This window comes from Hyperolius riggenbachi, chromosome 10 (assembly GCF_040937935.1).
Source record: "Hyperolius riggenbachi isolate aHypRig1 chromosome 10, aHypRig1.pri, whole genome shotgun sequence".
NCBI classification, from domain to species: Eukaryota; Metazoa; Chordata; class Amphibia; order Anura; family Hyperoliidae; genus Hyperolius; species Hyperolius riggenbachi.
The window spans coordinates 62,536,885-62,563,525 of record NC_090655.1 but is presented as its reverse complement, the minus strand read 5'-3'; the positions used below and the strand labels follow the sequence as shown (position 1 = coordinate 62,563,525).

Below are 26,641 nucleotides of genomic sequence, written 5' to 3'. Positions count from 1 at the left end.
TTGGACGGAGCAACTGCCATTCACTAAGTAAACCTGAGAACCCCCCCATGAGGAGATGGGCTAGTCCTAAACCTGTCGGTTCTGTAAGATGTCTACTACTTACTTTAAGTGACAGCAACATAGGAGAAAAGCAATGTGTGGCTCATTTTACTCTAGGAGAAATGCACTTTTTATCTGTATACTGTATGTTTACATATATTTTACATTTTAAGATTTTCGCGACAGTGGTCCTTTAAGAACATCAACCCATTAGCAACTCAAGATCTGGATGAGAAACATAAAGATTACACCTTTACAGTTCAGCAATGGTTGCTCCCATAATTCTATTCATACAGGTTCACTCTAAGCTGTGCCGCCATATGACAGGTCCTCGATCTATAAAATAATTTCACCTCACACATTACCTCCTCTCCAGGATTGCTCTAAAGACTTGCTGGCTGATCACATTTGCCTTATTGGTATCAGCTTTCCTGTTGAAAAGCAAAGTATATATATATATATATTTAATTAAAAGATGTAGCTTTGATTAGTGATAAAATTAACCCAGGTACACACATCCAATTTAGACTGCCCAATCACTGGTCAATTTAAGCATTTCCATGTAGTTTGAGAGCTTACCTACACAATCTGTTCATAGTATTCAATATCTATTGGCTCTCACACTACATGGAGGTGGTAAAATTAGTCAGTGATTGGTCAAGCAAAATTGAAAGTGCGTAACGAGCTTTGGGGTTCATAAACACATCCAATTTTGATTGGCCAATCACTGATTAAACTTACCATCGCCATGTAGTATGAGGGCCAGTAGATATTGAATACTATGAACAGATTGTGCAGATAAGCTCTCACGTTACACGGGGGTGGTAAAATTAGCCAATCAGAAATGGATGTGCTTTTCACGCACCACCCACATCTCCGGGGGAAACGCATCGAAAAAAAAGTGATAGTTTGGCTTTATCTGCACATCATAACTTTGCTGATAGGAAAAAAATGCCAATAATTCAACAATTTATTGCACACAAACATAGCAAACAGCTCATCTAGTCCCCTCACTGGTACACCGGCCCCCTTAAAGCAGATCCAGTCCTAGATACAATGGGACTTTGGGGTCCCTTTGACACCGCCCCTCCTGAAGCAGAGTTAGGGACCCTTTTCATATTAACCCTCAAGGGCCCCTAAACTAGCTGTCACCCGCCCCCTTCTTCCCAGGTCTCCCCTCGACTTTATTATTCTCCCTGGTGCCCCTGCAGAGTAGAATCTTTGGTAGCGTGCTGATTCCTCCACCTGGCAGGGGCGCCTTTCCCCCATGACCTAGCACACATTATTGCGTAATAATATAGTGCTGGCCAGGTCACTGAGATAAGGTGGCCCTGCCAGGATGTATGCGGGAGTGCGTGTGTCGCTGGAACAGGTGAGTTGCATTGAAAAGTCTGCAGGGGCCCCAGGGACAAAAGTTGGCAGTAGATCTGAGGAGGCCCAGAACTGCTCAGGGGCAATTATCTTGTTTGCCCCTATAAAAGTACCGGCCCTGCTCAGAAGAATTGTTTCATACATGGACAGGTCAAGTTGATATAATCAGAGTCTTCTGTATATTCTCTTAAAGTGGTCTGAAAGTCAAGCACACCAACAGCTCAGAATAGCTCATTAGAAGATGTTAATATATAATAAAAAGCAGTTTGAATAAAATACAATGGCAGGTTTCAGGGCAAGATAAAAAACACTTTGGAAACTTGTAATTTGTAAACAGACAATATTACTTATGCACAAAAGCAAATATGATAACTGTATAAAAAAGTAGGAAAACACATTTTTTTTTAATGTTATGTCGGAGTTTCAGACCACTGTAATATTAGGGTGCCTCTATTTTTATAGTGCAATGCATAGTGCTCACTTTATTATAGTGTCCTTGTTATTCTACTGTAGCGACGATGGCAAGAACTGTTCATTGACAAACAGCCCCTGACTGTGTAGTCACCTCGGGGCTACTTTTGGGGTGGCGAGGTCCAGGGACGGATCAAGGCCAAGTTGCGCCTGGGGCAAGGTCAGGTTTTGGTGCCTAAAGGTCAGGTTTTTGCGCCTAAACTGCCATTCATTTTGCCGCCTGTTTAAGAATTCAACAAACTGCGCCTGGGGCAAGATACCCGCTTGCCCCCCCCCCCCAGATCCGTCCCTGGCGAGGTCCATTAATAGCATGCAGACCCTGGCCGAGTAGCACGCGTCCTTGATCACGCGCTCAAGGCCAGGAGCACTCTGCGCATGGCACAAAGTAGCCCCAAGGTCACCACGCAGGAACTGTTCATCAGCGAGCAGTTCTTGCCATCACTATTCTACTGCCCTCATAGTGCTTCCTTTATTAGAACACTGCCGCATATCACACTGCTCATATTTTTATCTGCAGAAGCCTCATTTCACACAAACCGATAACCGATAACATCTGAGTTCTCTGATTAGTTAAACAGGTCTGTGTCACACTCACCTGAAATCATCAAGAAGGGTGCTAAAGTCAGCATGGAAATACTGCAGGAGTTTTTCTTCTATAACTCCAGTCGTGGACTCTGAGCTTACTGACTGCCTGTCCACCGCCCTGCACAACAGGAAACAGGTCCATCATCAGAAAATGCATGTATGATGTGTTGCATGCATGAAAATCTCCAGAAGCACTAATGAAACTGAAGCTCTATTACCTAACTTCACAGAAGCACAACTACAATTGTTGGGGCATTACAAAATGTTGATGAAGCACCTCAGTCTCAAAATGAAGCCACAGCACCCTCTAGGGATACAAATGGGTACAGCAACGTACACTCACTATAAAATGTGCTGTGCATACAGCTCGTGATCACTAATTTATAACAGAGATCAACTTATTCTTCTGAAATTCTCATGCACAAGAATTCATAGAGGAAAATATGTTCAATTTAATCAGGCAATCAATCATGTGTAAGTCTCTTACTTGCTGGTTTTGATAAGTGTTGAGCTAATAATTCTAATAGGCAAATAATCCCTTCTGACTCAGGGAGGGTCAATCAAGGTCTCCAGCTGCTGGTTAATTAACCAGCTAACAGATCAAGAGCTGCCGGTTTTGATAGGCTGAACTCAGGGGTCTAGTCCTGGGAAAAGAAGTGAGTGGACTCACCTGGAGAGCCTCTGCGCGCCAAAAATGGGCGTGGTCAAGCACACCGTGGGCGTGGTCATGGGTGGGGCCAAATATACATGACCTTAGCAGTGATGTAAAAGGTCTGCCAAGGAAGTTTGAGCTCTGCCGTAGTGTATCCCCCAAAAATTGATGTAATCTTACAGCATTTCACCAAAAAGACACAATCTGGTAGAAGTTCCTCCAAAATAGACAATGTGGCAGCAGCAATTCCACCAACATACACATAATTTGGAAGCAGTTCCCCAAAATACGCGAAACCTGACAGCGGATCACCCAAAATACACGTAACACCCAAAAGACATAATCTGGCAGTAGTGGTCCCCCAAACATACACAATCTGGCAGCAGTTCCCCAAAATACACGTAATCTGGCAGCAGCCGTTCCCCTAACATACACATAATCTGGCAGCTGTTCCCCAAAATACATAACAGCGATTCCACAAAAATGCAGATAATCTGACAGCAGTTCCCCCAAAATAGGTACCCCCAGCATAGGTAGCCAGGTCTATAGTTGTCCCCAGTATATGTAGCCATGAGTATAGTAATCCCCAGTATATGTAGCCAGGGGTATATGTGCCCAGTATATGTAGCCAGTGGGATATGTCCCCAGTATATGTAGGCAGGGGTATATGGCCCCAGTATATGTAGGCAGGGGTATATGTCCCCAGTATATGTAGGCAGGGGTATATGTCCCCAGTATATGTAGGCAGGTGTATATGTCCCCAGTATACGTAGGCAGGGGTATATATGCTCAGTATATGTAGGCAGGTGTATATGTCCCCAGTATATGTAGGCAGGTGTATATGTCCCCAGTATATGTAGGCAGGGGTATATGTGCCCAGTATATGTAGCCAGTGGGATATGTCCCCAGTATATGTAGGCAGGGGTATATGTCCCCAGTATATGTAGGCATGGGTATATGTCCCCAGTATATGTAGGCAGGGGTATATGTCCCCAGTATATGTAGGCAGGGGTATATGTCCCCAGTATATGTAGGCAGGTGTATATGTCCCCAGTATATGTAGGCAGGGGTATATATGCCCAGTATATGTAGGCAGGGGTATATGTCCCCAGTATATGTAGGCAGGTGTATATGTCCCCAGTATATGTAGGCAGGTGTATATGTCCCCAGTATATGTAGGCAGGGGTATGTCCCCAGTATATGTAGGCAGGTGTATATGTCCCCAGTATATGTAGGCAGGTGTATATGTCCCCAGTATATGTAGGCAGGTGTATATGTCCCCAGTATATGTAGGCAGGTGTATATGTCCCCAGTATATGTAGGCAGGTGTATATGTCCCCAGTATATGTAGGTAGGTGTATATGTCCCCAGTATATGTAGGCAGGTGTATATGTGCCCAGGTAGCCAGGTGTGCCCCCAGCCCCCCACCCGGAGGGAGCAGAGCAGTGAAGGCGAGCTATAGGGACAGCGGGGATGGGCGGACATCTCCCCCCCCCCCCCCCATCCCTCACCTTTGTGCTCCCCTTCCTGCCTCTCCCCTCCGGCGTTTTTAAGTGTCGGCCCGGCGGCGAAAGTGGGCGGAGACTTACTTCGTTCCAGTCGCATGGGACGCTCCGCTCTGTGTGCGGCTAGAAGACCAGACTAGCCGCACACAGAGCGGAGCGTCCCATGCGACTGGAACGCAGGAAGTCTCCGCCCACTTTTGCCGTCGGCCCGACACTTAAAAACGCTGGAGGGGAGAGAGGCAGGAAGGGAAGCACAAAGGTGAGGGATGGGGGGGGGGGGGGGGATGTCCGCCCATCCCCACTGTCCCTATAGCTCGCCTTCCCTGCTCTGCCCCCCTCCACACAAGCCAGGGTGAACGGCGTTCACTTTGAAGAAAAAGTGGGTGGACGCCGTTCACCCGCGTTCACGCAGGACTCGACCCCTGGCTGAACTCCCCTCTCTTCCTAGCCAAATCATGGGTGGATTTAGGCCAAGGCCACCTAGGCCATGGCCTAGGGAACCACAGGTACAAAGGCACCAAAGCAGCAGGCTAAACTGGTGCAGCATTTGCAAGCCTGCAAATGCTGCAATGCAGGGAGATCAGGCGAGCGCATGACCGCAGTACTCTGCTGCCAGCTGCCTGTGCAGCAGCCACCTTGCTCTTTGTGCACGTTTGCATTCTGGCCGGCAACTATGGACTTGGCCAGCATTGGAGAAGGAAAGGAAGAGGAAGCTTCTGCACTGTAGATGAGCAAAGAAATGATTGACACTGATGGCTGCTGCGGTGTGAAGGCGAGCTGGCTACCTATACTGAAAAGGGGGGAAGTGGGAAAAGCAGGGAGTCATCAGGCTACCTTTACTGGAAGGAAGGGGGAGGGTCATCTGGCTACCTATACTAGAGGGAAGGGGCAGGGGTCATCTTGCTACCTATACTGAAGAGGGGCGGCTGGTGACAGTGGCCTAGGGTGGTAAAGAGTACAAATCCGGCCCTGAGCCCAATGGATGTTTGAATCCTACCTAATAAAGTACAAGTGTCCCTGCATCTGTCCCTGTGTCTGTGCTTTTGCGCTACTGTGCATGTCAAGCACTGACAGTCGTTGGGACAGGACGCAGGGCGGGTGTGGCGGGCTGGTGCGCGTGCGCGGTGGTGACAGACCTAGAGCCAGTTTTCAAACGGGCTTAGGACTGCTAGTGTTGAGATTAGGCTTTATAACCACACAGTCACATATTAAGCCCGGTACACACGTTCATTTATTATTGGCCAATCATAATTTTTGTAATGTTGTATTACCGGTTTCCTGTTTTGTACAGAATCTTCTGGGCTTTCTCATTCTTTCTTCTAGTCTGGAGACGCTGCAGGAAGTCCACATAATCCACATCTGGCGCATTCTCCTCCATACTACAACGGGCCAGGAAGTGACCCAGCTGGTCTCTGGAGAGGTGGAGCTGAAATTTCTCCAGGACCTGGAGAAAGTCGTCTCTTGAGACCTGTAGGGTAAGGGGGAGAGATGATAAATTTATTGGAAAAGAGGCTTAATGGAGCCACACATGATTGATTTTTATCAGGTTGTCAGAATCTCATATTAATGCAGAGAACTGATCATCCCTCTTGCCCAAATCGTATACAAATGTTAAATGGTTTGCAGATAAATTGAGTGAATTTCAAGATTAGTGAGTACGGGCAAAATCAAAATTAGATTGTGTACTTTTCAATGTTATTATTGGAAGTGAGCTGTTTATTCCTACAAGGTTAAAAGTGAGATAGTATTGAAGAAATGTTCACGTTATGTAGTATTGTTGTGTTAGTAAATTTAACCGTCTAAGGTCAAGATATACACTGCTTAAGCTAAGCCTATTTTATACGCAAGATGTTAATCACATAGTTTTCACACATATCTAATATGCTGATCACTAATATACACTTTATTTCAGATTGTATAAAAACAGTTAGGCCATAAGCCTTGTGTCGACCATTACCACTTATAACCACAGGAGGAATCTCTTGTGCCTGCTACTACCACTTACAACCATAAGGGGCATCTAGATATCTCTATCTAAAAATAAAGGGTGAGGTAAATGTTATAAAAAGAACATGACTTCATGTAAAATCCCCTACCCCGACGCCATATTGGAAAAATCACAATAAATAGGCCTAGCAGGCTAGCACATTAGAGCATCAAGCCTGAAACTCTACTGAGATGATTGAGGCCTAGCAAGAGACTGCCTTCCATTGTGATTCTGAAACCCAAGAGAGGTAATATGCAATAATTCTTGGTGAATTATTTGACAATTAGTCTATATAAACGTTAAAGACTTGTCTTTTTAAACTTCAGCAGTTTTTTGAGTTTTAGATAACTTTTTTCTATGCTATAAGTTTTATTATTCAAACGCAATTGCAAGCTTAGAAGCAATTATCAAGCTTTGATGGATTAAGATATATCTACTTTAAGTTCTTTATATAAGAATAAAACTTCATAAATCATCTTTTAAGGATAAAGCTATTGTCACAGGAGCCCTCAGTGGCTGACCGCACTTAGCCTTCTAAACGGTGCCAGCGCACAGATCGTGCGAACTCTGGTCGCAGTCAATGCGCAGGAACCGTTAAGAATTAGCCGCAGACAACTCAGAAGGGAGCCTGTGAGACACGGGTGATTACAACGTCACCTACTGGTTCAGAGTAAGCTGCCACCACCGCGGTTACTATGGGACCGTGGGGCCCACTAACTGACTGACTAATCCTGCGAATAAAACGGTTAAACACACGATATTCTGTCTAGCCAACAACAAACAAACAGTAGCGTATCTTCAGAGACCCGGGATCATTTCTGTGTGTGCTGATAAGCAGGGTAGCGGAAAGTGAATGACTTGGAGAAAGTCGTTTATTCACGCAATATAAATAATTAATATATACAGACAATTATGAAAATCAACAATTATGAAAACAGCAATAGCCAGTATGAAAAATAAAAGAAGGGAGAAAATTACTTAGTTCCTGGAAAGATGTCCTTATTGTGGGAAGAATCATAAAGTCCTTGGTTTCAAAGTCCAGAGTTCAGACCAGGTGGATACCAGCATATCCTCAAGCTGGCATCTGATGAGTGCAAGATGGTTCAGTGTGGAGGACACAGCCCGCCTGCTGGCTCTGTGCTTTTGATGAAGCTGGTTTGGGGGTGTGGCAATGCCAGCCCCCTCTGAGCTACCAGCAAATGACAGTTCATTCCCTCTGAGAGATTTTAGAGCTAAACTTATGAATTGCTGTAACTCCTGAACCATACACGTTACATTTAGGGGGGTAACAGCTTCATACTTGGAGGAAAATACAGATTAATATGATACCTGACATGGCTAGTGCATCAGATCAGGGTCCTGAGTAGATTCATACCTGGGTGGTAGGGGCCCCGGGCCCCTCTCGACTGGTATCAAGAGATCCAGCATGACCCTACGGATCCAATGATACCGCTCTCATAACCACCCTATTTATTGTATTCTGTAAATGGGCAAAAGATTATATTGTACATTCATTTCTTCCTGCTAAGGCCGGAGTCAGCCTGACTGGAGTCCAGCTGTGTCTGCTTCTTGTCTATGAAAAGGCCCTGTTTGCTCCTTCAATTAACATCTGAATGTGAAATCTGCTTAGACAACTTTGAGTTTACACCTCTGGCTTGATCAGCAGTCACAGGGCCAGTCTTCCTGCCAGCTGCTTGTCACCTTATACCTGATGGATGGGCCATCAGCACAGCTTGAAGCCAGGGACTCTCTGGGCCCAGGCTCATTAGCATATCAAAAGAGCCATCCTGCAGTTAAGGTGATGCTATTCCTCTGCTAAGAAGGGACTGCAGACCTCCTACACAATAAATCCAGATTCTATCGATTTGAAGCGCAATCGACGCAGAGAATCGAGTGCGATCGCTTTTCTTCACGGGCGGTTCCAGGACGCGCCTGCGTCCCCGCAATCGTCCGTGACAGCTATATTGTGTGTACCATACACTGTTCAATCTCGAGACAACACAATCAATGAAGGATAAAAGCTACAGCAGAATATTTGCTATATTGAAATGGACTGGTTTAACTAAAGGAACTTTGAAAATGTATTTTTGAATGAAAATGTATTCTTGGAGGATGAACAACAACTGGAGAGATGTATATTCCTGTATATAAATGCTTTATCTATTTTTCTTAACAAGATAATTTTATAAAATTCAACAGCTGAGTGTTACGTATTTCTTTCAGAGGTAAAACTGTTAACCTATAAATATTCTGTTTATAGTGAGCACGCACCCACTTCTGTCTAATTTTGGTTATGACGCTTTAAAGGCTGGTCCTTTACTGAGTTGGTAATCATTTTAAGCAGATATCGATCAGATATTTGACAGATGGCACCCCAGATGTGTTAACAGTTACCCTGGAATTACATATTCACGTGATGGAAGAATAGATCATTGTGAATTTTACCCGGGAAATAAGCTAGCAAACTTTTTATATATATGGTCAGAAATGTAACTGCAACCATAATCTGAAGCAAAGAAGGAAGAATTCTTATGCTTTTTAATCTCAGAGAGGAGATTTTTTTACAAGCACACTCATGCTACGGTCTATAGAAGACTTTAATAAATAACGGGTGAAGTTATTTTTATCTGAGAAGAAAAAGAGCTATCTACACATCCCTATATATCTCTGACGAGAGATTCAAGCAGGAAGAATCTAGCAGCTTTCTTTCAAATACAACATGCCGTTGATATCTCAGAATACAGAGAAAATAATAGAGAAAGACGGACAATGTTTATAGTTCACAGCTGCACTATGCGACACTAAAAGGAATATTGTGCGCAATAAAGGATTCTAGTAACAGTAACATGCCGTATCCCTCAATAAGAAGAGGAGAAACAGTTTTGCTTGGTTTTCTTTTATAAGATATTTTTATGAGAAATACAGTACTTTATAACACACAAGTTAACATATAATGCAATGACTCTTTACAAGACTGAAGACAACAGACTTCATAACTAGATTGTTATTCATTTTTTTACTTTGTCTCTACTGTGTGAGAGACCACGTATTATCAGAAAGGTTTACGAAGACAAAACAAAATCTCTGAGAAACTCACAGCTCGAAGGAGACAACAAGTGTTACAGATATTTTTCAGCTGAAGGAAAAAAAAAAAAAAAAAAATAGGCAATCCTACATGACTTTTTCACCAAGCTATTAGGCTAGATAAAGTTCATTCTATCGTCATAATAAGAAGTTAAATTTCAACGCTAGATGAAAATGCTCCGTGTTTAAGCATCTACCAGAAAAAAAAAAATACACAGAGCTCAGGAACTTGTCAGGGAGAAGCTGCAGGAGTTGATAAACAAAGTCTCATACAGAGCGCGCTCACCCCCGCCTTTATAGTAAAACACGGCAAATGAACATTTTTTTTCTTCTTTGTTTGTTTTTTTACAAGTTTTCTAAATACAAATATAAGGAACAGTTTATGTCATAGAAAGATAGAAAGATAATACAAGGTGCAATCATGAAGATTGAGTTTTTTTATTTTTATTTTATTTATTTTTCATTATTTATTTATTTTTATTTAAAAAAAAAAAAAAAGCCAAAGTTTTGTGCAACCACTCACGAAGACTCAGATATAGGGCTGAGATAGTTAGGTATCACACACATATATTAAAGTATAATAAAAGAAGATTTTTATTTTTATGTAGTTTCTACCCTCAAAGGGGGGAATTCTATATATTTTGAGGCTAGAATTGTACAGAGACGCATTAAGGCATCCTACACATCAGTAAAGAGACTGTCATTTTTGAAGAATGGAAAAGGTTGCTATTGCTACCAGGATTTAGAAGTCTCACAAGATAATTTATTTTATCTGGCCCACCAAGACTTCAAACAAGAATCCCATGTAGGCCTGAAGAAACTTGCTAAGACAAGCGAAGACAGCTACATGCAAGAAGACTGAGCAAGATGTCAACATGAACAAGCCACTGAAACAGGCTAAGCTAGAAGATCTGATCTGAAACAGCTGAACATCAATACAATTGGGTGAAGTACCGAAGGAGGTGTGAGGCCAAATGGACTCTGTACTTCTTAAAAAAAACTCTGACCAATGGTTTGAAACACTGGCTGACAACAGATCAGGAAAAGCACTAAGACGAGTAGGCCACTTGGGAGACAAGAACCGAACATAGAAGGAAGAGGAAGGGCATTAAGATAAAGTAAATTATCAGGTGAGTGAACAAACTGAAGATATTAGAAGATGAAGATGGTTATTGACTTTACAGATAAAAGCAGTCAAATTCAGGGGCGTAGCAATAGGGGGTGCAGCGGTAGCGACCGCATCGGGGCCCTTGGGCCAGAGGGGCCCCAAAGGGCCCTCCCTAAACTACAGTATTAGCTCTCTATTGGTCCTGTGCTGGTAATAATCACTTCTATAGATGCTATGGATAGCAGTAATCATTAACAAGCTGTTCCCCATCCCCTTCATGCACCCCTGACACTGTAGTTGCCATTGGCAGGTTTTGGTGCGCCGTATCAATTGTTATGTATAGAGTGCTTCAGGGCCCCATTGTAAAACTTGCACCAGGGCCCACAGCTCCTTAGCTACGCCACTGGTCAAATTAGAAGATGATGAGAAGATTTGAGATGGAGATTTGAAGATATAGAGATGGAGACACTACATTAAGATCTTGAAGAAGATTATCCTGTGATGAAAGAAGATAGCCTACATAATATCTTGAAAAGATGACTGAAACATAGATGAATGTTTTTATTTTTGATCCCATACATAAAGAAGTCTATTAAGAGACAGGGAACTTTCTACCTGTGCGATGATACAAGGACATGCTCTAGCTAAAGAAGCAGATACCAAGAGACAGAAGAGAGATTTCTACAGTTGAAACAGGAAGATGATGTTACAGACATACAGCAACTAAGCTAGTTCTGCAGACATCTGCACTACCACATATGCTCTGTGTGAAAAGCAGCAGAGGCCTAATATGAAAGGTGAAGCCTAAATGGACAATGATCTATCTAAAGATACACAAAGGAGAAAAAGTGAAGCACACTGAAGCACTGGAAGAATTGTCTTCAGATAATCTACTAATAAAAGGTGTAATGAAGATAAAAGGACATTTTTCTGTTAATATACCTTACAAGCAACAAGATAGAAGCTAAGAAAAGCTATGACATATGAACACACATATGAAGACATAAGTGATGTGCTATTTTTGAGGCACTATTTGAAGCATGTAATTTTTCTACAGAAGGAAAATAAATACTACTTTGATTTTTACAGATCAACTATGATAAAGCTTCAAGAGACATCAGCAAGGAAAGATTGAACTTTCTGCTATAACTTGAATACTTGACCAAACAAGATACAACTTGCACCTAGTAACATCAAAAAAATAACATATTTTTGTTTCAGAATCACATGTGAGAAGGTAGTTATTTTATGCTGAAGGTCACCAAGAATGTTGCATATTATATATGTTTTGCCTCTCTTTACTTTTTTATATTTTTAAGGTGCTGAAACTGACAACCTACTCTACAATCCATAAAGATGCCACTACTATGGTGTTGGCTGTGTCAGCCGCTACTACTGCATACTGAAGCGGAACGGCATAATCTACAAGGAAAACTTCAAAATAAATTGATACTGATGCATCAACAATATGCCCAGCGCTTGAACAAGAGCGACTGTTGGATCTGTTCACATACTCCACTATCCACAAAAATCATGCCTTACCTAGCAATTCCAGTACCACTAGAAGAATTGGTAAATACTACACATGCAAGTTATGGGACATTTTCTACAGAAAAATTCAATTACTCCATACATGGACTACAACTGACAACATGGATGTATGCCCCCTGGTGGACAATCGAAAGAGAAAATCCTGTTCAATTAAACAAAGGACAGTCATACATATGCTTGAACCCTAAAAATTGCAAAAATATTTCTACTGATTCCCTACATCATTTGGGATATACTCCAAAAGGAACAATCATAAATCTACACTGTAACTGGGAAAAAGGACTAACTTACAAGTTGACTGAAAAAGGAAAACAATATGAAAATCTCTTTGCAAATAAAACTTGGAGAGAACCATTGTTCACTTATGCATTTCAAGGAAGCATCTTGGGACAAATCAAACTGCCATATAACTGGTTCTGGGCTTGTGGAAATACAGCATACAAGTTATTACCTATAGGGGGAAAAGGAAGGTGTACAATCATTAAAATAGCACCCGCCACTTGGTTTGTTGAGAAAGACCAGATAAGCATTGAGCAAATTTCCAATCATCATATGTACAAGAGAAGTGCTGATGGAACTAAGAAAGGAAGACTCCTTCAAGTACCATGGTATGCAAAAGTTGGTGTGTTTACTGGACTGATTGGAACAGGAGGACTAACTTTAATAAACTCGCAAAATATAGAATTGCTTGCTGGACTATTTGATAATGTTACAGATGAAATATTTCAGACTATTGGAATAGTGAACGAAGAGTTAAAATGGCATACTAAAATGTTGGCTCAACATACTCTGGTGTTAGACTTTTTAACTGCAGCACAAGGAGGAACATGTGCAATTGTAGGAGCTGCTTGTTGTAACTACATACATCAAAACTACAGTGAAATAATAGAAGGACACTTGAAACATATGGAAGAAGTGAAAGCCGCCTTCAGAAAGAGAAATTCAGAAATAGTATCATTGGAGTTTCTCAACCCAGTTAACTGGTTTTCCGGATGGATTGGAAACATGCTAAATACAATTCTTTGCATTATCATCGTTGGAATCGCCATATATATAGGCATTCGTTTGTTTTTCTGCTGCATCAATAAGATGACCACTACCTCGAATACCCCAGAATAAGAATGGAGAAGAGTGCCATTTAAGTCAAGAATAAGCTGTATATTATGAGAGACATTCAGACAAATGTTCTAGCAGACGTATCAGAAAGAGACAGCCCTGCTAGCTAGTAGAAGAAATTGTTCATGAAAAGTGACTATGTTCTTATCAAACTAATTGATACTAAACTATCCCATTATTTTCATCATTGGAGAAAAAAAAAACATCCATATAACATACCAAAATTCACATACAAAGATGTTCACAGACTACATCATAACTTTCAAAAGACTTTCAAATATGTGATAAAGATACTGACCAATTCAGGAGAACGATTTACTCCATAATACTGGAAAGATGAAACATGAAATGGAGAAGCACCTTCAACAATATGAAGTTAGTAAATGTGGTTCATGAAGAACATATTTGAAAACGGCTTACTACAACTGGATACATTGCAAATTGCATTTCCAAGAACTTTGTAATGTCTAAGCTCTCAATATGATATCTACATCAAATGTAAGATAACATCACAACATGGGATTCTGCTGCTAAGGAACTACACATACTTTGTTCTGCTACATACCATTTGTGAAAGAAACTTTATGGTATAAGAAAGGTGTAATTAACTGTATTAATACATAATACTAACCAACTAACTAATTAACCTGTTGTAAGCTAACAAAATGTTGAATGCATTGTGCTCTAAAAGCATTCAGGAGTCACATCACATCACATCAATGGTATAATTCCTGCTTATACATTTTGAACTTTAAGTTTCACCACATGTCTTAAAATGGGAAACAATTACACTGTAGAAACCCCTGATAATAAGCTGCATTTGATATTCAATGAAGCTGATGTTCCACCAATCACGTATAATGCTACAAAGATATCTGTTTGTACAGAAGAGGTTTGGCTATCTGGACCTATCAATCCTGATGATGAAGGTTCCGATACACCAGGACTAGTGAATGGATATCATAGTCCATCAACACCATCAACGCCTTCCACTGACGATGATCTTAGTCCGACAGCACCAGGAGACTATCCAAGTCAGTCACAGCAACCTCTGTGATATCAAGATAATCATCATGCTCCAAAAGAAGCAATTTAGGAGCCACATGAAAAGCATAATTGCTGTCAACGCTTTGCTACTATGAAAGTTTTGCACCTGATCTTGAATGGGAACTTACTGACTGTGAACTTTTCTTACACATGTACACAAGCTACCACTGTGATGAAAACTTCAAATTCAAGGATGTCATCAAAAAGACTATAGACTATCTGGACCAGTAAAAAGTGTCTAATGGAGAAGATATTAATCAAGGACTGAGACTTTGACTATGCCACAAAAAAAGTGCCACTTAAAGAGCAAAGATTTGCCTGATAAGAAATTGCACCACTGTGGAATTAGACTTTATACTAAGAGTTAACTACTACCAAAACAAGCAAGATTCTATCATCTCTCTGCATCCAAGGGGGGGCCGGAATCTCATATTAATGCAGAGAACTGATCATCCCTCTTGCCCAAATCGTATACAAATGTTAAATGGTTTGCAGATAAATTGAGTGAATTTCAAGATTAGTGAGTACGGGCAAAATCAAAATTAGATTGTGTACTTTTCAATGTTATTATTGGAAGTGAGCTGTTTATTCCTACAAGGTTAAAAGTGAGATAGTATTGAAGAAATGTTCACGTTATGTAGTATTGTTGTGTTAGTAAATTTAACCGTCTAAGGTCAAGATATACACTGCTTAAGCTAAGCCTATTTTATACGCAAGATGTTAATCACATAGTTTTCACACATATCTAATATGCTGATCACTAATATACACTTTATTTCAGATTGTATAAAAACAGTTAGGCCATAAGCCTTGTGTCGGCCATTACCACTTATAACCACAGGAGGAATCTCTTGTGCCTGCTACTACCACTTACAACCATAAGGGGCATCTAGATATCTCTATCTAAAAATAAAGGGTGAGGTAAATGTTATAAAAAGAACATGACTTCATGTAAAATCCCCTACCCCGACGCCATATTGGAAAAATCACAATAAATAGGCCTAGCAGGCTAGCACATTAGAGCATCAAGCCTGAAACTCTACTGAGATGATTGAGGCCTAGCAAGAGACTGCCTTCCATTGTGATTCTGAAACCCAAGAGAGGTAATATGCAATAATTCTTGGTGAATTATTTGACAATTAGTCTATATAAACGTTAAAGACTTGTCTTTTTAAACTTCAGCAGTTTTTTGAGTTTTAGATAACTTTTTTCTATGCTATAAGTTTTATTATTCAAACGCAATTGCAAGCTTAGAAGCAATTATCAAGCTTTGATGGATTAAGATATATCTACTTTAAGTTCTTTATATAAGAATAGAACTTCATAAATCATCTTTTAAGGATAAAGCTATATTGTGTGTACCATACACTGTTCAATCTCGAGACAACACAATCAATGAAGGATAAAAGCTACAGCAGAATATTTGCTATATTGAAATGGACTGGTTTAACTAAAGGAACTTTGAAAATGTATTTTTGAATGAAAATGTATTCTTGGAGGATGAACAACAACTGGAGAGATGTATATTCCTGTATATAAATGCTTTATCTATTTTTCTTAACAAGATAATTTTATAAAATTCAACAGCTGAGTGTTACGTATTTCTTTCAGAGGTAAAACTGTTAACCTATAAATATTCTGTTTATAGTGAGCACGCACCCACTTCTGTCTAATTTTGGTTATGACGCTTTAAAGGCTGGTCCTTTACTGAGTTGGTAATCATTTTAAGCAGATATCGATCAGATATTTGACAAGGTGATCGATTTATATTTTTCTCATGGGCTGTTACGGTCATGTGATCAGGTCTTACTTTTGCTGCCTGTTCCTGTCCTGGTCCTGAATGTGACCAGCCAATCAGAATAAGAGCACAAATCAACTGCGATCTGGTCCTATATAAAGCGGGAAAGGCTCATCCACCTCACTAGTGATAATTCACAAATGGGAGGGACTTTATAGCTTGCATCCAACAGTCTCTGGGATGGATCAAGTCAATTGGACGCCTGAGTTAATTTTCAGTAATCATGCACCCAGGCAGTCGTGTGACATCTGATGCGGCTAGCTTGTGAGCAGACCCAGATTGCCCACAAGGCACAAGGCAACCTAGGGAGGTGACTAGGTCCTCATGGGTGTTTAGGGGCCTGGCTGACACATCCTCTGATCCTTTTCCCCAGATCACTTTTTAGGCAGAAAGCAGGAGTCATGACCACTATCTTGGCAATGACCCTAATTTGAGGCACTGTAGGGAGATAGAATAGAATGCAGTCAATTATTCAAGTTACCCACTTTTATGATAATTATCTTGGTTTCAGCTTCATAAATACTTTGTAGATTTAAAAACTGCTGTATATTGACCCTCCCAATGATGCTTAGCCTAGGCTGATTGATATGCGGAATCCTCCCCTCAGAGTATTCTGGGAGACCAGGTACCAGGTATATTTTCTACTGGCTTTAAAATTCTCAGTAAACAAACATTCCGCAGAGATCCCATAACAGCACCTGTGATAAATTTCCGAATGTAAGTTAGGGTGAGGAAAGATTTCACAATGAACAAACACTAAATCATTTATAAATGAATATTTAAAAAAAAATAAAAATAAAAAATAAATGTATTTATTATGTTATTTTCACTACAGTTACTCTTTAACCACTTCCGGACACAGGTAAGGCCTGGTTCACATTTGTGTTTTTTCACGGGACCGGTCATACGGATCTGGCCATCAGGATCAGGTAAAAACTGTCAGTTTCTACATGCAGCCAGTGTGCTGTAAAATGTCCATTTTCTATGTGTTCCTATGTAGCTGCAAAACTTTCCGTTTCCGGTCCGCTGGGCACAACGGTCCGGGAAATTAGGTCCTGCTGCATTTTTTTGTCCGTTGAGCGGAACGGACAACGGATCCGTACAAGCGGATGGATGTGAACGGATCCATTGGTTAACATTGGATCTGTTCGCATACCGATCTGTTTGTACAGTATACATTCCGCTCACCGCTAATATGAACCAGGCCTAACTGAAATCTACCTCCTGTTTGGGACCGGTTATCCTTGCCAAGGCGTAGATTTCAATTATCAAGCTGCACGCTCCCGCCACTACCGCCGATCACACTGCTCTCCTGACACTGGAGCATTGGCTCCTGACCCTGTGATCACTGTGATTGGCTCATAGTGATCATAGGGTCAGGAGCCAATGAAATTGGCTCTTGACCTGCTCACGGTGCTCTGCTGTCATAGCGACAGCAGAGTGAGTGGGCTGCAGTGATGGGAGAGCGGTGCGAATGGCTAGAGAAATGGCTCCGTGCGGCGTGACGTTGTAAACCCGGTTTTTGTAGCAGAAAGTCTCTGGTCCGGTTAAGAGGCCAAAGACTTCTGGTACTTAAGAGGTTAATCTATCTCTACTCCTGAAATGGAAATATAGCCCTGATTATATGAGGTGGTGGAAGAAGAATCAATCAGATCAATCAGAAACACAAACGTACCTTGTGCGTTCGCTCTGGATCATACACCAAGAATTCCGCCATCATGGCTCGAGCGCCCTCCCTGAACTTTTCCTTTAGCCACTTCTCAATACTGAGCGACAGCTTCCTCTCAGTCCTCATGCGAGATCCCACAGCTGGTTCAGCTCCTGAATGTTGGAAGTATCAACAGGATTATTACCTTAACCCCCTGGGGACCGGCTGCCTAACCCCCCTTAAAAAGAGACTGAAGTCTTATAAAATTCACGTTTTTATTTTAAAAATCACTTTCACTTCATTGCCCTACCTAAAATGCCACATCCCTGCAGCTGAACCCTAACTAAATCCCCCCAAACTCCCCGGGGCACACTGTGGGAAGCGCTTCCGTGAGAGGCAGAGCTTTTGGCTGCAGCTCTGCCTCTACACACGTCCATCAGCACGGATCGACGCCTCCGCCCGCCCCTCTCAGTCTTCCTTCACTGAGAGAGGCGGGGAGAGGCAGAGATACGCGCGGATTGACGCGCATGGAGGCAGAGTTGCAGCTGAGAGCTCTGCCTCCCGGGGCAGCAAAATCCACGACCAAGAAAGTCATGGATTTTGCGGAGGGGGGGGGGGGGGAGGTAGTTAGGGGGAATTTAGTTAGAGTTCAGCCGCGGAGATGTTGTAGGTAGGGCAATGATGTTAAAGTGATTTTTAAAATAAAAACTCGAATTTTATGAGACTTCAGAGTCTCTTTAAGGACCAGGCCATTTTACATGCGGGGGGGGGGACGTGTTTGGGGGGTCAGGCAGACGGATCCCCAGTATAGTTAGCTAGGCATGGTGTCCTCAGTGTAGTCCGGTGTGCCCCGTATTGCCGGCAGCTTTTACTCACCTCCCAGGCCCCAGTGATGAGCAGCTCTAGCCCCCTCCGCTCTGGCCAGCACCCCTGCTCGCACCTCCCTAATGACGTCATCAAGCCGGGACCCAACACTTAAGGCAGAGCGAGCAGAGATGCCGGGCAGAGCGGAGGCATGCAACGATGGCCAGGGGAACGTCAGGAAGGCGAGTCCCGCCTTCTTCTTCCCCTCCTGCCACGGTTGCACAATAGTGATCACTACGATCGGCCGGCGATCGTAGAGATCACGTGATCAGGAGCTAATCGTGATGGCTCCTAATCACTGAGGGGAGATGTCAGCTGTCATATGACTCTCTCCTCTCAGGTGCGCACGATCACGTTGGGAGCGGAAGCAGCAGGTGGCATAATCAGAGTTAGACAGCTACAAGTGCGGCGTAGAATTTACTATCAGTGGTCCCCACGAGGTTAAATTGCAGTATAGTAAAGCAACCACAACATTGTCACTGTGTGTAAATATGATGATCTTTATGGGATTGTCATTTCCTGTATTCACTCCATATTCTCTCTGTTCTCTCTGTTCTAAGTAAGCTGCACTTCCTGATGGTTGTGTATGATATGTCTGCATGCTTTTCTTCATTAAAGAGCTCTAACTTGTTATACTGGGTGCTTATCTGCATGTACAGAACCCCATGCTCCAACAATGAAGACATACAATGACACAAAGGCAGATAGTAGAGCATGGACACATATTTCCGCAGTAATCCCATAGACAGCAGTCTATACAGCTGCCACGTACTTATCTGCTCCTGCCGGCTGTTGGACACTTTCTGCAGAGCAGACAGCAGCACACTGCGCTCCTCATAGGACTTCTCAGGGTGTTTCACTCCCAGCTGACGCCGCAGGTCCTCCAATCCCAGAATGCCGTTGTCTTCTTTCACATATCTTCAAACACCAATAATAATTCAGACAATTTTTTTTTCGCAGGAATCTTTATTGTTAAACTAAAATTTCACTGCCAGCAATTCTGTGTTCTGTCTCAGGTACATATGGGCTGTTTTTTGTTTGTATTTGATCATCATTGCTTATGGTGGTCAGAATTAAAAATATACACTCACTGAACTTTTTATTTGGGAATACCTGTACACCTGCTTATTCTTGCAATTACCTAATAGGGCCCTTTTCCACTAGCGCAAAACCGCAAACCGCTAGCGATTTTACAATCGCTACGGTTTGCTTTTTAACATAGGAATCGTGGTAGGTCATTTCCACTACCATAGCATAGCAAAATCGCGGCCGCAAACGTCGGGAAAACGGCGGAATTGCGATTCAGCAATCGCTAGCGTTCAGCCCGAACGCTAGCGACTGCTAGTGGAAAAGGGCCCTTAAACCAATCACAACAGAGCTATGCATAAAATCATGCACATGCAGGTCAGGAGTGTGGGAAAAAAATAGTTTCTCAGTGTTTTCAGTGATTTTGTCATGCATGATTGCTAGTGCCAGACAGCCTGGTTTAAAGTGTAACTGTCGGGCATAAAATCAAAAATGTATTCTTTATTTTTATCTGGTAAACAAGTAATAAGGATGCTAACCAGGCAATCCAAAAGTTAAAAATCACTCTTACTTTTCTTATCCATAAAACATCATTCCCCAGTTTCTGTGGCTCTTACTTGGAGCATCTGCTGCACAAAGTAAGTTGCAGGGCATGCTGGGTTGTCTTTTTTTCCTTCTTTACTTTCCCCTCAGACCTAACTAATGCAGCCTGACTGGCTTAAGCCTCTTTCCCTCCTGTTTTCCTCTCCCACACCTCTGTTCCTCTCTGATTGGCCAATATTTCTCATGCTGAGACAATGCACCTTCTATTGCAGAGCTGAGTGGGAGTGCCTGAAGATTGGGAGGAGGGCAGGCAATGCATACACAATCAGGCAGAGGAGAGTAAGGGAGGAAATGACATCAGGATTGGATTCAAGATAGACAGTTAAAATGGAGAATCCTAAGAAGGATTTTCTCTTTTTTTACTATAGAAAAATAACTAAAATCAAAACGTGGACAGTGCAATACATGTTATGTAAGTAGCGCAAGTATTTATCTACTTATATATGTGGGGGGTTTTCTGAGATAGTGTGGCTGACAGCTCCTCTTTAAGTATTCATGAAACTACTGATTTCTTGGGATTCTTACACACAACAGTCTCTAGATTTTACTCAGAATGGTGTGAAAAATGAACCAATCCAGTGAGTAGCAGTTGTGCAAATGGAAACATCTTGTTAATGGGAAAGGTGAGAGAAGAATGGCTAAACTGGTTCCTTGTATTTCTCTGACTAGCTGGTAAGGACCATGTGCTTATGTTTGCATTGAGTGTAGCCTGATCATAGCCAGCCAGTCAGAGAAATAATTTGGAAAATGTACCATGTGTGTCTCCATGAATAATCATCGAATTAAAAAAAAATTCCCAGAAGAATTGATCAACTCTGCTAGTAATGAGCAGAACATTTGAAGAAGGTGCAGCAGGTTCAGCAGTACCCAAAATTTGTGGGGGATGAACCAGACCTTTGAAGGGAGCTAATCAAAATTGTAAAATGTCATTTAACTAACTAGCTTAATTAATGCTACTGGTTGATGAGTGGGAAGCTCCTGAATCTCACTAACCCCCTGCAAATTTCTGGTTCATCCTCTTATTAAACCTGAATTTGCACTGTATCCAAATTTTCAGCTTCTCTCTAACCTCTGCTTATAGACAATCGGCCACATAAACCACAAAACAGTCATCTTACCTCTCCCACAGCTTCTTATACTCTTCATCAGACATTATGATGCCCAGCCTGGACAAGGAACTGCGAAATTTCAGAGAGTTCTGGGAATTCTTTGGAAAAAGCTTCAAAAGTTCAAAATATCTGTAAGATAATTTGAGACTTCATATAACCAGTTGTAGTTGGCAGTAAGTTACCGCACTGCTAGCAAAACATTTGTGGACAGTGTTGGGCTACCTTTTCCCGATCACCCATGTCACCCCCAGCGCTTTATCTTTTTCGGTGTGCTGGGGGGAGAACGTGGGTGATTGGGGGAAAGGATTGGCGGCAGCGATCTGTAAGGTCTGTACCCCCTTGCACTAGAGCATGGGTGTCAAACACAAATACAAAGTGGGTCGAAATTGTACACTGAGACCTAGGCGCAGGCCAACCGCAATGTCTACTGGCCACCTTCAGAGGCGCAGCTATGGGTGGGCAAGGGGTTGCAGAGAATGGCCACCACACCCCCAAGTTAGTGAGAGGCAGCTCGCTGGCTGCCCGAAGTGCCTCTGCTTTTCTCCGTCCCTTTGCAGAGAAGTGCAGAAGTGTTCGCAGCAAAACAAGGGGGGTACATCTGACTAACTATAGGGGGTACATTTGGCTATCTAAATGGGGGGAAGGGGTGCACATCTCGCTTTCTAAAGAGCATTTGTACATTTGGCTCCACCCATGACCACGCCCACTTTCTGATGTGTGGCCATGCCCAATTTGTCCAGAGGGGGTGCAAAAGCAGTCTTTGTCCTGAGCGCTGAAATCCTAACTACGCCTTTGTCCACCTTCCGCCCTAATAAAGTTCCCTGGTGTCTAGTGGTCCTCCCTCCCCTATACAGTTCCCTGGTGTTTAGTGCTTTCCCCCTACCTCCCCATATAGCTTCCCTGATGTTCTAGGGCAGGGGTAGGGAACCTTGGCTCTCCAGCTGTGATAAAACTACAAATCCCAGCATGCATTTGCCTTTATTAATCATGACTGTGGCAGTCAGACTCCTGCAATGCATTGTGGGACTTGTAGTTCCTTAACAGCTGGAGAGCCAAGGTTCCCTACCCCTGTTCTAGGGCTTCACCACCAATATAGCTTCCCTGGTGGTCCAGAGTGGGCAATACATAATGCAAAGTGGGGAAACCACTTGAGGGCCAAATTTAATGGCTCTGAGGGCCAAATGTGGCCCACGGGCCTGACATGTATGCACTAGAGCAAGGAGGTGACCCAGCATCAGGGACGGGGACAGCACCAGCTCACGTGCTGCAGCTCTGCCCCTCCCCAGCCTCCCCCCCCCCCCGCCAGGCACACCAGTGTTGTTACATTTTTATGCTTACCTTGAGAAAATGTATGCGTGCTCAAACACCAAGTTTTAACCCTAGCAAGTCTGGCTTTGCAAATCTGGCCTAATTAGGCTATTCATGAGGCAATGATTATGCAAATATGCATTTGCTTTCGCAAGCCAAACTATGCAGGGTCAGAAAACCAATACCGCAAAGCGTGTCGCCCTGCGGAAATTAGTTCATGCTACATTAGCACTATCCAGGAGCGCCACAGGGAGGCTTCCCAATGCCCCCGTGGCGCTCCTGGATAGTGCTAATGTAGCATGAACTAATTCCCGCAGGGCAAACCGCTTTGCGGTATTGGTTTTAACCCTGCAAACTTTGGCAAGCGAAAGCAAATACATATTTGCATGAGCTATGTCTCGTGAATAGCCAATTAGGCCCAATTTGCAAAGCCAGATTTGTCAGGTGTTACTTGGTTTGATGCACACATCAATTCTCTATAAAGTGTAGTGTTTCATTTCTATCCCCCTTTGGAGGCGGGTGGTGGATGGCTTGTTCTAGGAGGTGAGAGCCCTGGAGCAGGCTCTGCGCCTGTCTTCCCCCCCCCCCCCCCCTTGGAGTGTCTGCGCCTGCCTCACCCCCCCCCCCCCCCCCCCCCCGCCAGGCACACCAGTGTTGTTACATTTTTATGCTTACCTTGAGAAAATGTATGCGTGCTCAAACACCAAGTTTTAACCCTAGCAAGTCTGGCTTTGCAAATCTGGCCTAATTGGCTATTCATGAGGCAATGATTATGCAAATATGCATTTGCTTTCGCAAGCCAAACTATGCAGGGTCAGAAAACCAATACCGCAAAGCGGTCGCCCTGTGGAAATTAGTTCATGCTACATTAGCACTATCCAGGAGCGCCACAGGGAGGCTTCCCAATGCCCCCGTGGCGCTCCTGGATAGTGCTAATGTAGCATGAACTAATTCCCGCAGGGCAACCGCTTTGCGGTATTGGTTTTAACCCTGCAAACTTTGGCAAGCGAAAGCAAATACATATTTGCATGAGCTATGTCTCGTGAATAGCCAATTAGGCCCAATTTGCAAAGCCAGATTTGTCAGGTGTTACTTGGTTTGATGCACACATCAATTCTCTATAAAGTGTAGTGTTTCATTACTATCCCCCTTTGGAGGCGGGTGGTGGATGGCTTGTTCTAGGAGGTGAGAGCCCTGGAGCAGGCTGTCTGCGCCTGTCTTCCCCCCCCCCCCCCCCCCCCTTGGAGTGTTGTGGGAAAGCCAGCTCTGAGCTCCAAAGCTTGGAGTGGCCCATGCTACACTCCTTTCTCATGTGTTCGCTCCCAAGTCGTGCTCATGTAGCAGAGCGCAATAGACGTTAAGGTAAATGCCCGTTTTTAAATTTTGGGAGGCAGGTGCGGGCGGCTCTTCCCGGCGCTGGCCACGCTTGGGGGGGTCGCCTGCACCTCCCAGCCTCCCCCTCCGGGATGCCGCTGTGGTTTCCAGGCAGTGAGAGCGCTTGGGGCCCCGCGGCAACCCGGTTGTATGGGGGCATTGGGAAGCCTCCCCGTGGCGCTCCTGGATAGTGCTAATGTAGCATGAACTAATTCCCGCAGGGCAACCGCTTTGCCGTATTGGTTTTAACCGTGCAAACTTTGGCAAGCGAAAGCAAATGCATATTTGCATGAGCTATGTCTCGTGAATAGCCAATTAGGCCAAATTTGCAAAGCCAGATTTGTCAGGTGTTACTTGGTTTGATGCATACATCAATTCTCTATAAAGTGTATTATTCCATTATTATGTGGTGCTGCGTACTGCTAGAGGGGATCAAAGTGTAGGATCCACATAGGCAGATGCCATCACAGACCAGATCTGGCAATGGCATCCCTACAGCATGCCCAAACGCACTCACATATTATTTATATTATATTGTGCAGTGGCGGTGATCAGAGTGTCGGACTGATCTGATGAGATGGATTTTATCTGCAACAGTGCCACAGCCACTTTTCCCTACGTTGGACCTATACAGGGCTATGCCAGTGTTGGACATTGTCCGATGTAGGATTGGAAAGGGTTAACAACAGAAACCTCACAAGCAGGATGAAGAGGCCAATCAGATCTGAAGAATCTCCTCCTAATTAAGATTCTAATCTGGTGTCCGGAGAGCTGCCACTGACTATAATGGCCTCTGTGTGCGGAGTGCCAAGAGAATGCCAGCTCTCCGGCCCATCTCTTAGCGGAGGTTAATATCCCCCCCCGGTCTATTGATTTCAGATGTGATGCCGGGATGTGATCTGGGTGCTTGCCAAAACTACAATAGAAAAACAAAAGAAACAGCTAACAACCTATTATTATTCTAAAAGAGGGTTTGGACCAGCAGACCTCATATTTCATGACAGGCAGACTCCAGACTGAAAAATCCCTTTAGTTAAATCGTTTCTGGAGATACTATAAGTGCTGCTCACTGCTCAGGTATCTTTTTTTGTAGTGTAATGTTATTAAAAATGATCTTTCCTTTTAAACTTGCAGCCAGCTAAGAATTTTTAAAACTGGCAGTGAGATCAAACTGCACTTCCTGCAAGCACTGCAATAATATTCTGTTTGGAGTACAATGGTACCTACAAACTCTAATCTTGCAGCATGAGTAATTAGCTACCCACAGCAGGAGTAAGATTATTTTAAATTAATTACGGTATACCTAAAAAGTTATTTAAAAGCTTTTGGCTTAAAAGGCATGGACTGCTGCATTTATGTTGTCCATTTCCATAGAGCTGCATACATTTGCCAAAAAGTAACATAAAATCAGCATCAACTTAGAATTATTAACATCTCATTGAGCATTCCTATGTTGCCTTTGTAGCCGGGCGTTCTGTGGTCCATGGGGTCGCAAAGATTCGGACACGACCCTGACGATGACTGAACAACAAATGCTGCTTTTCCATTTAATTGTGGACAATTATACCACTATTAGGCTCCCTGCACACTGCAAATCCGTTTTGCGATTGCGATTCCAATTCCGTTTCCGATTTTCCCTGAATGCAATCAACAGAAAAACGGAGGAAAAAACGCAACATGCAGTAACGATTAAAAATCGGAATCGGAATTGGATGTAAAAAACGATGAAAAATCGGAACTGGATGCAGTGTGCAAGGAGCCTTATTGGGTGTAGTTAATCTCATGAAAAGGACAAATAGTCCTTTCATGTATATATACTATAGCCATGGGTACATTTTGGAGCAAGATATTGCTATATTTAGAAAATAATGTAATATCTACACTTGTAGCACTAACCTCCCTCTTTGCGCCTAACTCTAGCATCCCTCCCCGCTACTATATTATCTAACAGTAACTTTCCTCCCCACACATAGCACTAACCACTCCGTTCCCCATGCCTAACACTAACCTCCCCCCTCTTCACGCTTAACAATGGTAGTGGCGAGGGCTGAGCGACGGTCACATGCATTAACTGCCACTGTTCACGCATATGCTAGACACAGGCCCGGTCTGCCCATGATGTCAATTGAGGCAACTTTCTCAGGCGGCACTAGTCAGTCTGGGGGCAGCACCAGGCAGAAACAGGAAGTGAAGAGAGTGCTTGACCAACCTATACTGGGGGCAACTGTACCTGGCTAACCTATACTGGGGGCCAGGGGCAAAACTAGAAATCACTGGCCCCCCCTGCAAAACTTTGGATGGGCCCCTCTGCACACTGAATAGGTACTAATGATTCGTTATCAGTGGCTGAGCAGATGCAGTCATTAGAACAATTGTGCAGAGAGCAGACTTTTTT

At 43.1% G+C, this 26,641-nt stretch overlaps 1 protein-coding gene across 6 annotated transcripts in view; it reads right to left on the bottom strand.

Annotated features, from left to right (window-relative positions):
* The window catches only part of LOC137533924 (EF-hand calcium-binding domain-containing protein 6-like), a 100,091-nt gene that overhangs the window by 22,463 nt on the left and 50,987 nt on the right, over positions 1–26,641 (bottom strand). For 5 of the 6 annotated variants that reach the window (XM_068255238.1, XM_068255237.1, XM_068255241.1 and 2 more), the window contains 6 exons: positions 21,574–21,693; positions 19,599–19,744; positions 17,990–18,135; positions 5,895–6,091; positions 2,477–2,584; positions 405–470 (listed from right to left, as the gene is read on the bottom strand). In XM_068255238.1, the coding sequence (XP_068111339.1) occupies positions 405–470; positions 2,477–2,584; positions 5,895–6,091; positions 17,990–18,135; positions 19,599–19,744; positions 21,574–21,693 (783 nt within the window). The remainder of the gene's footprint in view (positions 1–404; positions 471–2,476; positions 2,585–5,894; positions 6,092–17,989; positions 18,136–19,598; positions 19,745–21,573; positions 21,694–26,641) is intronic. The other variant, XM_068255236.1, reaches the window with a different exon arrangement.